Raw genomic sequence first — 14,010 nt, 5'->3', positions numbered from 1 at the left:
AAATTTCATAGATCGTTCACGGATATAGTAATACATGTACGTATTGTACTTCAAATTGATATATCTTAGCACTGTTACATTCATATGATGTGAAAATCAAGCTTAGTCAAGCCTTTATACCATATGATAGGCTGATCCATAAAAGAAATTTTTTGGATTTTATCTCACCACTGGCCAAGCATTTAAAATGATAAAAACGGGTGAGCGTAATAACCGTGGTCGTTATGGCAACACATGTTGCACCATTTTATTCCTTGTTGTATGGGCATTCTATTGGTATATGGTTGCTAGGCATTTTATTGCTCTGGAAACCCGATAGAGAATTTACAGACATTTCACTTCACTGTTAATTAAGAATCCGACGGTTAAAGGGTTAAGATTTCGAAATCTTAAAATGAAGTAAACTATATATACATGTGCCATTGAATCCCTTGTTAAGAAGCGCTTCTATATCTACTTAGCTAGCTCTCATGACCTTAATTCTTTAACTGTGCATTTCAAGCCTTGTAAAACCTTTCCCTCCTTGCATATTTATAACTTATTATATAGCAAGTTGTGATGTTGGCCTTGGGCTGGTTACTATAGTTATACGAGTGTTTGTGTGTTTTGTGTAAGCCCTACAACCTCCCCCCCAGGCCCCCCTGCATATTTTGAACCCTCTATACCGTATAGCGGGTAATTTTCGTGGGGCAAAATATTCGTGGTTTTCGTGGTTGAAGGTCTGACCACGAATATTTTGCCCACGAATGAAGCGACCTTGCCTACCTTTACCTGCAGTGCAAGCTCCAACCACGAAAATATTACCCACGAAATGTCTCAATATTACTGAACCACGAATATTTCGTCCCCCCCGAAAATTACCCGCTATACGGTAATTGTGAGCTGTGATCTAACCCAGTGTTGACCTTGGTTACCAGTGTTTATGTGTTGTGTAGGAATAAAATAGAGAATGTTCAAACATTGAACATTCTTCTAATGTCACTGAAACTCTGTGTGGGGATATTTGAGACTACCAACTACCAGTATACATAATGGTATGTGCTTATGGCTGGCCCTCCAACTTATAGCAGTGTGGTACTATACACACTGATCTGTTACAGTTGAGGCTGCTTGAGTAATTGATAGCTTTCATGCAAATATTCCGTAAAATAGAATACATATCATTTACAGTGAAGCCTGTCTACCCTCTATAATAATACAGACATGCCCCCAAAGTCTCTCCATAGCATGTGTTTGGACCTTTGTTAGCAGGCCACCCTCTATAATAATACAGACATGCCCCCAAAGTCTCTCCATAGCATGTGTTTGGACCTGTGTTAGCAGGCCACCCTCTATAATAATACAGACATGCCCCCAAAGTCTCTCCATAGCATGTGTTTGGACCTGTGTTAGCAGGCCACCCTCTATAATACAGCCAGGTTAATGGGCCCCAAAGATATAAAACCATGTACAGTGATTTTGCCATTGCTTTAAATGTGTAGCATATCTTTACAGTCGGAACTTGTGTTCTGATGCTCCAATTTTAATGATTTCGTGGTTTTCTAAAAGCTTATCTTTCAATGCTATAATAGATACAGCATGATACCGAGTGTTTTATGAAATGGTATATAGCATGAAATACGAGGATTCTCATGCTATATACACTGTATGTGTTTTATATACCACGACGACCCTTTACCAAATCATGCCTCGACCGTGCAATAAAAATCATAATAACACGGAAGTGACTAGCTGTATGACTTTTATTACACCCTTGTAAACTTGACAACGTGATATATCCCTTTATACAGGTTCTATGCTGCTGAGATCATATCTGCCCTGGGCTACCTACATCGGCTCAACATCATCTATCGAGATCTCAAACCAGAGAACATCCTACTAGATTCAAAGGGCCACATCATACTGACAGATTTCGGGCTATGCAAAGAAAATTTGAGTTTCGGCGAAACCACCTCCACATTTTGTGGTACCCCGGAGTATCTAGCTCCGGAAGTACTCAGAAAACAGCTGTATGGTCGGAGCGTCGACTGGTGGTGTCTGGGTGTGGTCACATACGAAATGCTGTATGGGCTCCCACCGTTTTATTCTCGTGATGTTGCTCAAATGTACGACAACATTTTGCACAAACCTCTTCAGCTACGACCGCATATTACTCCAAGTGCACGAAACATGCTCGAAGGATTGCTACAAAAAGACAAGAACATGAGACTAGGCTCTGGGATAGGCGACGACGAAGACATCAAAGCTCACCCATTTTTCCGGTCAATAAATTGGGACGACCTGTTGAACAAGAGATTGGAGCCTCCGTTTAACCCTCGAGTAAAGGACGCCTTCGATCTCAAAAATATTGACTCGGAGTTTACAAATGAGGCTATTTCGGACACACCCTCTCCTCCGAAGCACGGGACAGTGGGCGTGTCCGTGAGTGTGGCTGACGATACATTTGCTGGATTCTCGTACGTGCCCTCGACGCAACCGGAACTGACTTAATTCTTTAAACTACTATTATAGTGCTTATAAATGTACCCAAAACTCGTGTGTGTGTGTGTGTGTGTGTGTGTGTGTGTAAAAGTTAAAATTAATAATTTGTGGTTTTCTAATTGTGCGAAAAGTAGTTCATAATAAAAGAAATATTGAAATTAAAATTCCTAAGTAACTTGATGTAACTACACTGACATGCATATCATGCTGAGCTAGCTAGCTAGTGTACTGCATGCATATTGTATATAGGATGCACGCATGCAGGTATAGCTATAGGCTGTGATGATGCCTCGCCCCACTATACCCAGGGAGCTCAAGTGGCTGTTCATCACTGGTGAGAATGTGAAGTGTAGATCTACACTACCTATTGTCAATTTAATATCATACAATCACCTCCTCCCCGGCCACACACACACACACCTCCACCCACACGGCACACACATCACACAGGTCTCGTGTACGTCTGCCTTTGTCTTCTCCTTTTGCACACACAGCCGTCGGAAATTCCTCTTGATGTCGTACCAGGTCAAAGTTCAAACCCACCCTCTCTAGTCAATCGTAGCCCGAGAGAGCATCAACCAATCAGAGCACAGGGTTTAAATCACATGACATCTCTCGTAAAATCTCACATGTTCACTGACCAAGGTATCAAATTAAAATGGATTGGCGAAAGAATTATGCGGTGAGCATCACCATGACAACTGCATAAATGATTATAATTATAGTGACTATTATTTTTTTGCAGACTAGCGTTGTCATGGGAACACGCTCAGAAGGCCGTTGCCATGGAGATGGGATATCTATTTACTCGTCCTCAGAAGATCTTATTATTCCCGGGACTGCTGTCTGAGTACAGTGCTTACGATTTTGCTCATAACGCCTACAAGGTGGTTATAAGTCATGTGATGAGTGCTGTATGTCATTTGATGCGTGCTGTATGTCATGTGATGTGTGCTGTATGTCATGTGATGCGTGCTGTATGTCATGTGATGCCGTGCTGTATGTCATGTGACACCTCTGTGTGTGCAGGGTGGATACCTCGGTGAGCTGGTGCAGTGGGGTGATCTGATTGCGGTAATTTTTTAGCAACTTGTCGTCAATGTGGTATATTTTCGTACATGTATGTTCCAAATTTTCGTTTTTTTCGTATTTAGTAATCCAAAAATTAAAACATTAGCGTACAATAGATTCTATGTCACCATTCTGAACCTATAATTATTTCTAGTCTACAATTCATTCTACATGGTCTGTCACTGTGTGTATACATGTCATGTGATTATGTATCCACAGACGCTGCATATGCTGGGACATCATGTGACTATCCTCACCTCACGCAAGCAACTATCAGACAGAGTCAGTCTCAAGAGTGAGTAGTATACAATCATGTAGGCAAGACACTATTGGGGGGAAAAGGGGAAAGAGTAAGGAAATATTCTATCAGTGATGTGCCCACACTGGTCGGTGGTGGTGGTTGGTACTAACCATCTCTTAGGTCTAGTTTACCACACAAAAGAGGCAAATTTGTGTATTGAAAATAGCCACCGCTGATGCAGAACAAGACATACTACTACTATTACAATGTTTTGCGAGCATTAAACATAATCAATTTGCGAGTACTAAGCTAATGAATTAATTTGTAAAATAAAATTGTAAAAAGACCTACATGTATTACCGGTACATGTATGGCTGCAAATTGTCACTTTTTTATCATTCGCAATAATTATCCTGCACAGAGTTGGAGTTTGACGTAGTGTTCACTGATTACATTGGTTTGTTTGCCCTGAGGGACAGTCGTCACTTCCCCCTTTACAAGGTGTGTGTGGAGTGTGGGTGTGGAGAGTGTGGGAGTATGATTTATTTTTTCCTTTTTCCCAGTGTCGTATTAGAGTCCTGGATTCATTTGGTACAGAACCACTGTGTAAGTTACTGACATTACGGCAATTATTGCTTTTCTGTCGGACACATAAATAATAAATTATTTTCTGATGATTCTAAATACGAAAAATACGAAATTTCCACCATACGAAAATAACCTGCTATGCTGTGTTCTGTACATTTCTACATCCTTGCAATACGTGCAATACGTGTATTACGTGTTAAGTTGACTATTATGTATTCCTCCCGCCCCCTCATTATAGATCAGTTCCGAACTTTGAACTTTCAAGCGGACGAGACGATGAGCATGTTTAACAATTGGAATTTTGAGAGCCCTCGGCAATTTTGGAACCTTTTCCCGCATACTCCCGACAATTCGTTCCTAGGGTTCGTAGTTCAAACACGCCCACTCAATACAACGGCACCCGTGAAATTGAATCAAGCTGTGATATACGGCAAGGAGGCGTGGTATCGTCACGGCAACGAGGAGCTACTAAACACCGTGGGAGAGTTTATAGAACTACATAGCACTTTCAAGGTGAATATAATTTTATAAAGTTAATTTGGTTGAAATTTTTTTCGTGTTTGTATCGTAGAGAATCATCCGAAATTATTAATGTTCAACGTCACTATTGGACGATCATGTTGCCTTTGTATTAGTGATCTCATGCTATAATAATATTCACTGGGACTGAGTATCAGTATTCATTTGGCGACCCTCACCTTGATTTGCCAAATTGCCAAAATGAATTCATCGCTAAATCAAATGTATCCGCTAATAATGGATATTTTTCCTTTCGATTTTCCTTTCCCTAGGATCCAGGAGTTGACTTCCCTGCTCATATCATCAACCATGGAGTGCTGCCACCTGCCGAGCTACAGACGTACGTATGTGTATCACATAATAGTCACATGACCTCATGCTCGTCTCTACATGCACACACAGGTTGCTAGAAGAGTCTAAATTATTCGTGGGCCTTGGTTTTCCGTATGATGGTGAGTAGGTACAGTACATGTACTTCTAGAGATATAATATCTTAATAACATGTAGCGTTAAATAGAGCATCTTTGAACGGCCATAACTTTAGCTCCGTTGGTTCGATAACGTCAATTTTATGATTTTCTGAAAGCTTATAATAGAGAGGGGCCTTTCAGATGATGTGTTAAAATTAGATTTGGGCCTGTTTTTCCTATGGACCTGTTTTTCCTATAGCCCTTTTCCAGAAAATAGGAAATTATGGCCCGTTTTCAAATTTGGGATTTGAGCACACCATCTGAACAGGCTCCTTCTAAGCTTTCAGAAAACTATAAAATCGTTGAATTTGGACCATCAGAACTCTAGTTACAGACGGAGGAGAGATGGTTCTAGTAGTTTAAAATCAAAAGTTTACAGTATAATACGTACGGTATCTGTAGTAGCTGGTGTGATGTACTTCAAAGAGACGACACTACACCCTTTTTTTAATAGTATTCTGACCCTCCCACACACACACACTCCCCCCCCCACACACACAGGTCCTGGTCCACTGGAGGCTCTTGCCCACGGCTGCGTGTTCCTGCAACCATCATTCACGCCCCCACACTCTGGCCTTAACACGAATTTCTTTGGTGGTAAACCAACGGTCAGGGAGCTGACTTCACAAGTGCCATATCTTGAACATTTTGTTGGGAAGCCATATGTAAGTTATAGCCAATCATCTCCTGAGTATTATTATAGCGTAGTACATGTGTTTTGCGGGTGAAAAACCTTTGCGAATCAACAGAAAATTTTACTCTTTGCTGTCCAACTATTGCGTTTTGGCAAGGATCATGTGTATTTACTAGTACTAGTTCATGTTTTTGGCGATTTTTATTCATGCAAAGTGCTTAAAATTGCAAAATAGCAGATGTGTGAATATGTCCGTATTATATTCAATGTAGTAATACGTATTGTACAGGTATACACGGTGGACGCGACCAATCAGAGCGCAGTACGGGAGGCACTGTACGAGATCATGGCCTACAGAGACCACACCCCCTTTGTACCACACGAATTCACGCAACAAGTACGTCCAGCTGTTAGCTATTATTATAAGTATTTGCGCTAACTAGTACAGAACTACTGGCTATAATTATAGCATTAAGGTTTGTGACCCTATAATACCAAATCTGCAAAATATCCAGTAACCCCCCCCCCCCCCCCCCACACACACACACACACACACACACACACACACACACACACACTCACACACTCACACATACACAGACACACACACACACACACACACACACACACACACACACACACCACACACACACACCACACACACACACACACACACCACACACACACACACACACACACACACACACACACGCACACACATACACATACACACACACAGGGCATGTTAGAACGCGTTGGCAGTTACCTCTCCCACCAAAACTTCTGTGATGGCTTTGACCTAGCACTGGGTCGTCCGGCCTACTCCAGCAGCTGTTTCCAGACCCACACTCCGGGTGAGGCAGTGGATGGTCTGCCAGATGAGGACAGTTGTTTCTGGTCTGCCCCCGGTAGTTCTCACTGGTGGAGTGTGGATCTCGAAGATGAACTGAATATTGTTAAAATTCGTATTACCAATACTGTGAGTGGGTTGTGTGTGGGTGGGGGGGTGTTTGTGTGTGTGTGGGGGGGGGGGGGTGTTTGTGTGTGTGGGGGGGTGTTTGTGTGTGTGTGGGGGGGGGGTGTTTGTGTGTGTGGGGGGGTGTTTGTGTGTGTGTGGGGGGGGGTGTTTGTGTGTGTGGGTGGGTGGGGGTGTTTGTATGTGTGTGGGTGGGGGGGGGTGTTCGTGTATGTGTGTGTGTGTGTGGGTGGGGGGTGTTTGTGTGTGTGTGTGTGGTGTGTGTGTGGGTGTAAAGTTTTCAGGCTATCTAAATTTAGTCCAATTATAACTTGTGTCTTTTGTAGTTACATGTATCTCACATCATGTGATTATGCATGTACATATGACAAATACTGATCATAACATTTCAGTACTTTATTCTTGTGATATTGACCTCACTGTAGTTTGAGTGGGTCTTGGCTAAGACTTGGGGGGCGGTGTTTCTCGATCCTTTCGTCGTGACCTTATTGAACTCTGACGGAGATCAAGTGCTGAGTCGACAGTTTACAGATAGCCGAACATTCTATGTATGGGACGATATCCACGTGAGAGCACGACATGTTCGTATAGACTCACTGGAGCACGGAGATGGTGAGTGGAATTTTTTTTTCTTAAATTTTGGTTTGGTAGAATTTTTTATTGTACTATTCACGTGTTGTCAATAGCAACTGGAGCCCCTTGCACGTAAATACAATACTGTATAATTAGAATATTTTGCTGGTGACAACCTTTGAATGTACAATACACGTGTAGTTGCAAAATTGCCCAAATTTTTACTGAAAGTCTTTTTTGGTTGCAATTTTATTTACGTGAACTGCCTCTATTTCGTGGCATTCATAAAAATGATTACCTCAGATATCTTAAATAGTCTTCTTAAACTTTTCGTTGCAATTTCATCATACCATAACTCTCTCTCTATTCTCGCTTCTGTATTCACTCTATCTATTTATAGGACCAAGTTATCTCGTACTATGCGGAGTGGAGGTGTTTGGCGGATCCAGTCAACACCCGCTCTGGCCTGATCTCACTCTACTGCACATGCTCACTGGGAAAAAGGGCGTGGCTTGTAAAGACGCTTGTATGTCCGAGGGGTTGGTGTGTGAGCCAGCGTACTTTAAAGCCATCAATAATCACAATGTTCTGAGGGAACAGCTCAACTGTACAACCACTGATACTGTCCAGGGGAGGTGAGGTTACAATTTTTATATAATTATTATGAATAATAATGGTATAATTATGAGAGAAAGCAGCACTGTTCTATACAGCCTTCAGGGATGTGCCGATGCAGCATTTTTAAAATGGTGCCTATTTTCAATCTCAATCTTGATACAGCACAGGCACAAATTTGCCTGTTTTATATACGTCATGTACCTATCATTATACCCAAGGATAGATAAGAGTACACTCTTGTTATTATGGTTAATATGTGGTAAACTAGGCCTAAGAGTTTGTTAAGAGGTGGTCCTTTTTGTCTAAAGGCACATGTGGTTAACACCAACCACCACCACCGACCAGTGTGTGCAGCTCTCTGTACTCTTGACGGTACTGTAACAGTGTAGTACCTTAATTAAGGTGACATATTTTCACAGGTAGATTTGTTTGCGTTTTTACAGTTTTGTACATTTTGCTGGTATATATAATTTTTTGCGAAATGTCGATCTGGATACATTAAACAAGAGGGCGGCCAATTATTTGCGAGTACTAATTTTTGCGATTTTACTCTCATTCGCAGAAATAGCAGAAATTAATACACGTGAAAATATGTCACCTTATGGTTTGAATGCAGAGGAGGTACGACCGGCGCAGTGCAGCTCTAGCAATTATAGTCTTCCATCTAGAACAAGCACTTCAGAGGCTAGTTTGCTTGAGCTGTGCCGCGCTTGTCGGACCTCCTCTGATATTGAATGTGTTGGGGTCAAACAATGCTACATGTTGCAAACAGGACGCTTAATTGTGTAAACAGTCCAGTGTACTTTACACTCTGCAAGATTTTAAGTTCCCCTGCAGCAAATCTCTCTTCCTGTATTGTCTACGTTTGTTCTTCTAAGATGTTGATATCTTCTTATTTCCAAACCTTAATAATTTATGTCAATTTCTGTTCTTGCATTAAAATGTTCATAAAAATAACACTACACGTGTACATGCGTGCCTAGCCTGGTTCCCAGGCCCATTTGTCTCTATACCTAGCGTTACATGATAAATCGGCCTGGGAACGAGGCTAATGTGTACCTAGCCTGGTTTCCAGGCCAATTTGTCTCTATACCTAGCGTTACATGTATTTTAGAGAAACAAATCGGCCTGGGAATGAGGCTAATGTATGCCACCTGTGTGTAGGTTTGTGGACTTCCCCCCGGCCTTGTGTGTGGAGAGCGATGGCGCAGTGTCCCCGGGAACTTGCCTCACTAACAACGAGCCAATGCTCTTCTCCTGTGCAGGTCTGTATCATAGGGGGGCGTGGCTGTGTATGTGTGTCATACGGGGGCGGTGTGTGTGATGAAAGTAGTATTCGAGTGTCCTCTGTTGATGGGAGGTTCCTTTTATAATTATATATTGTGAATTGTGCCTGTCTAAATGGTATACTTATGTGGTACTTGTCTACGGTGGTCCACACCTTGGCTGTAATATAATTATAGAGGGTGGCCTGCTAACACAGGTCCAAACACATGCTATGGAGACTTTGGGGCCCATTAACCTGGCTGTATTATAGAGGGTGGCCTGCTAACATAGGTCCAAACACATGCTATGGAGAGACTTTGGGGCCCTGGCTGTATTATAGAGGGTGGTCTGCTAACACAGGTCCAAACACATGCTATGGAGAGACTTTGGGGCCCTGGCTGTATTATAGAGGGTGGTCTGCTAACACAGGTCCAAACACATGCTATGGAGACTTTGGGGCCCATTAACCTGGCTGTATTATAGAGGGTGGCCTGCTAACACAGTAGCATGTGTTTGGACCTGTGTTAGCAGGCCACCCTCTATAATACAGCCAGTTTATTAGAGAGTGACCACAAAAGGCCGCTACATTGTTGCCTGTGATTGAAGTGCCTTGTGTTATCATTATCATTGTGTACTGCGTGTGACATTGCGCTTGTATTGTCTGCAGGTCGTCATAGCAACTACCAGAGGCTATGTCCGTGTCGAAAGTTCACCAAAGGTCAAGTGGCCATCCCTCCATCAATATAGAATGACAATGAACAATCTATTCAATTTTCCCATATTATATCAAAATTCTTATTTTCTCAATTCTGATCATGATCATTAATTTTATACCGTCGTCACTAATAATGTATAAGAGAAATTAAATTCAATGGTTATAAAAAATATACCGCTCAATAATACAATAAAATAATTATAACAGAAGCAGGAAACGGTAATTTTCTATTATATGAAACAGAAACCATATATAAAGGACCATCAATATGCACACACACAGATATAATAAACAAACGAACATATAATTATACAGTATGTAGTCCATGAATTACCAGACAGCCTTCTTCATTTTGACCTAAGCTACGTACACGAACAGACAGACATATAATTATAATAAAATAAACATGATTTAAAATTAATGAATTAGCCTAACAGGACTTTCTTCATTTTGACCTGTGCTACATGTTCTTCTTCTTCGCTGGACGAGAGGTAATCTTCCGAACAACTATCACACACGGGAGAGCACAAATACTGCATCAGTGGCACACGATACTTGCCACAAAAGTCCACGAATTTAACGCTCTGGTATTTTGCCGTAAAATACACGCCACGACAACTGGGATTGTCGCATTGTTGTGCCCCCCGGAGATAGTCAACTAGTACCGACGGTATTGTTAGTTTCGTGTGTGGGATTGAGTTTTTCTTGATTGATTTTGCGGCTATTTCGAGCAAGGAGGGGACTTGATTGGTCCACTCTTTAACGAACCTCATAACGAGGGGGTTTCCCCTCAGACTCAGTTCTTGTAGGTTCGTAAGATTCACGAGGTTCGGGGGTAGGGTTTGAAGGTTGTTGTCATGGAGACGCAGCGAGTGTAGATTGGTGAGTAGTGCTAGTTCATTGGGTAGCTGGTAGATTTGGTTATCACTGAGAATGAGAGCTGATAGCAACGTAAGCGATCCTAACTCTTTGGGTACCGTTTGGAGGCGATTTCCGCCAAGGTAGAGGTATTCTAGTCTGTATATAGTGTGTGTGGGGGGGAGGGAGAGCATTATGTATGTGTGTGTGGGGGGGGGGAGTGGGTGGGAGGGAATTGTGTGTGTGTGTGGGGAGTGGGAGGATAAGGTTAATTTTAGTCACATGATATAAATACTATTGAACAGCTATCATGGTGCATGAATTTTGTTACAAGGAAGACTGGTGCGTGTGTGGGGGAGAGGGGAGGAGTAATAAGATCACATGATATAAATACTATAGCTATCATGGTGCGTGAATTTTGTTACATAATTACTCGGGCATCAGCATGAATACAGAACACAAGGCTCTTAGACTAGTAGCTTAATATGGATACAGCCACATGGTTATGCATATGTACAGAACATGAGCTAATTCATGTATGGTAGTGGCATCTATTGGCACACAAGGTGTAAACGCACAAGTAGGTAACAGAGGACAACTTAGGAAGTGAGATAATGATAAGGTCACCTTTTGAATTTTCAAATTCAAATTGCAATGATTTTTTTGTTTTCATACAACAACCATGAAACGAAAACCTTATAATTATTAGAGACAACACATATGTCAATCACTATAGTGACAGTGTACACAGTGGGACCATAGTGACACTATAGGCTCTGTACACTAGCTACAGTGCACACAGTGGGACCACACTATAGGCTCTGTACACTAGCTACAGTGCACACAGTGGGACCACACTATAGGCTCTGTACACTAGCTACAGTGCACACAGTGGGACCACACTATAGGCTCTGTACACTAGCTACAGTGCACACAGTGGGACCACACTGTAGGCTCTTGTACACCAGCTACAGTGCACACAGTGGGACCACCCTGTAGGCTCTGTACACCAGCTACAGTGCACACAGTGGGACCACGCTGTAGGCTCTGTACACCAGCTACAGTGCACACAGTGGGACCACGCTGTAGGCTCTGTACACCAGCTACAGTGCACACAGTGGGACCACGCTATAGGCTCTGTACACCAGCTACAGTGCACACAGTGGGACCACGCTATAGGCTCTGTACACCAGCTACAGTGCACACAGTGGGACCACGCTATAGGCTCTGTACACCAGCTACAGTGCACACAGTGGGACCACACTATAGGCTCTGTACACCAGCTACAGTGCACACAGTGGGACCACACTATAGGCTCTGTACACCAGCTACAGTGCACACAGTGGGACCACACTATAGGCTCTGTACACCAGCTACAGTGCACACAGTGGGACCACACTATAGGCTCTGTACACCAGCTACAGTGCACACAGTGGGACCACACTATAGGCTCTGTACACCAGCTACAGTGCACACAGTGGGACCACACTATAGGCTCTGTACACCAGCTACAGTGCACACAGTGGGACCACACTATAGGCTCTGTACACCAGCTACAGTGCACACAGTGGGACCACACTATAGGCTCTGTACACCAGCTACAGTGCACACAGTGGGACCACACTATAGGCTCTGTACACCAGCTACAGTGCACACAGTGGGACCACACTATAGGCTCTGTACACCAGCTACAGTGCACACAGTGGGACCACACTATAGGCTCTGTACACCAGCTACAGTGCACACAGTGGGACCACACTATAGGCTCTGTACACCAGCTACAGTGCACACAGTGGGACCACACTATAGGCTCTGTACACCAGCTACAGTGCACACAGTGGGACCACACTATAGGCTCTGTACACCAGCTACAGTGCACACAGTGGGACCACACTATAGGCTCTGTACACCAGCTACAGTGCACACAGTGGGACCACACTATAGGCTCTGTACACCAGCTACAGTGCACACAGTGGGACCACACTATAGGCTCTGTACACCAGCTACAGTGCACACAGTGGGACCACACTATAGGCTCTGTACACCAGCTACAGTGCACACAGTGGGACCACACTATAGGCTCTGTACACCAGCTACAGTGCACACAGTGGGACCACACTATAGGCTCTGTACACCAGCTACAGTGCACACAGTGGGACCACACTATAGGCTCTGTACACCAGCTACAGTGCACACAGTGGGACCACACTATAGGCTCTTGTACACTATATAAATCTACACACTGCAGGTCAATTTAATGCATGTAGCGGTAGCATTTTCTGTTTTCTGTTTTTATTTCAAGTGAGGTGAAAGAGTTGTACAATAATAATAAAGTAACTCACCTGGCTAATTTAGAGATGGATGATGGGACGGATTTTAGAAAATTTCCACCAATTCGTAAATTCACGAGTAATTCCAGTTTACAAATTTGCCGAGGGAATATCTCGAATCCATTCCCACTCAGATCCAGTTCCAATAACGCCCTGAGGGAACCGAAATCTCCCGGCAGACTCTTGATAGCATTCTTCTTAATTGATAGGGTTCTCAGTTTCGTAAGACTGCAAATCTCGGGTGGTAATGTCTGCAATCTGTTGCCTGAAATGTCCAAATTTGTGAGTTGAGTGAAATTTTCGATTGTAGGAGGTAGAGAAATGAAGTGATTGTCAGATAAGTTCAATGAAGTGATGTTCTGGTCTCGAGATAGCTCTTCAGGAAGCTCCTGTAGCCTCTGGTGGGACAGGTTCTTACAGAGCGACGTGTTCATCTTGACTTGCGCTGTGCTGACTGACTCCTCCGCGGCCACGGCCTCTGACATACCTGTGTCTCAGCGAGGTGCTAACTTTATACATTCAGCATATATAAATCATATCACGTCAATGTGCTTCCTAATTAAGTTAGCAACATGACCACATACGTGGAGAACATGTGTGTACTTCGGAGCAGACACCCACCTTTTTTGAATCGAGCAGACACGCCCACTGCTTTGTTGTGGACACGCCC

General features: G+C 43.1%; 3 protein-coding genes across 3 annotated transcripts in view; 2 read left to right on the top strand and 1 right to left on the bottom strand.

Annotated features, from left to right (window-relative positions):
* The window catches only part of LOC135343302 (serine/threonine-protein kinase Sgk2-like), a 6,405-nt gene extending 3,805 nt beyond the window's left edge, over positions 1 to 2,600 (top strand). The window contains exon 6 of the mRNA XM_064540309.1: positions 1,791 to 2,600. Coding sequence (XP_064396379.1) covers positions 1,791 to 2,490 — 700 coding nt within the window. The 3' untranslated portion in view covers positions 2,491 to 2,600. The remainder of the gene's footprint in view (positions 1 to 1,790) is intronic.
* Positions 2,601 to 2,635: 35 nt separating this feature from the next.
* Positions 2,636 to 10,309, top strand: LOC135343264 (alpha-1,6-mannosylglycoprotein 6-beta-N-acetylglucosaminyltransferase B-like). The gene is made up of 17 exons (XM_064540261.1): positions 2,636 to 2,815; positions 2,932 to 3,163; positions 3,227 to 3,368; positions 3,511 to 3,555; positions 3,772 to 3,847; positions 4,215 to 4,294; positions 4,357 to 4,399; positions 4,620 to 4,894; positions 5,173 to 5,240; positions 5,303 to 5,352; positions 5,872 to 6,035; positions 6,294 to 6,401; positions 6,744 to 6,983; positions 7,406 to 7,592; positions 7,954 to 8,188; positions 9,336 to 9,436; positions 10,105 to 10,309. The coding sequence occupies exons 1-17, from the start codon at positions 2,764 to 2,766 to the stop codon at positions 10,182 to 10,184; spliced, it is 2,178 nt and encodes a 725-aa protein (XP_064396331.1). The 5' UTR covers positions 2,636 to 2,763; the 3' UTR covers positions 10,185 to 10,309.
* Positions 10,245 to 13,924, bottom strand: LOC135343319 (leucine-rich repeat-containing protein 58-like). Its single transcript, XM_064540328.1, has 2 exons — positions 13,353 to 13,924; positions 10,245 to 11,169 (listed from the first exon to the last, which is right to left on the bottom strand). The coding sequence occupies exons 1-2, from the start codon at positions 13,823 to 13,825 to the stop codon at positions 10,578 to 10,580; spliced, it is 1,065 nt and encodes a 354-aa protein (XP_064396398.1). The 5' UTR covers positions 13,826 to 13,924; the 3' UTR covers positions 10,245 to 10,577.
* Between the last annotated feature and the right edge of the window lie 86 nt (positions 13,925 to 14,010).

Source organism: Halichondria panicea, chromosome 1 (assembly GCF_963675165.1).
Source record: "Halichondria panicea chromosome 1, odHalPani1.1, whole genome shotgun sequence".
NCBI lineage: Eukaryota > Metazoa > Porifera > Demospongiae > Suberitida > Halichondriidae > Halichondria > Halichondria panicea.
This window is presented reverse-complemented; position numbering and strand designations above follow the sequence as displayed.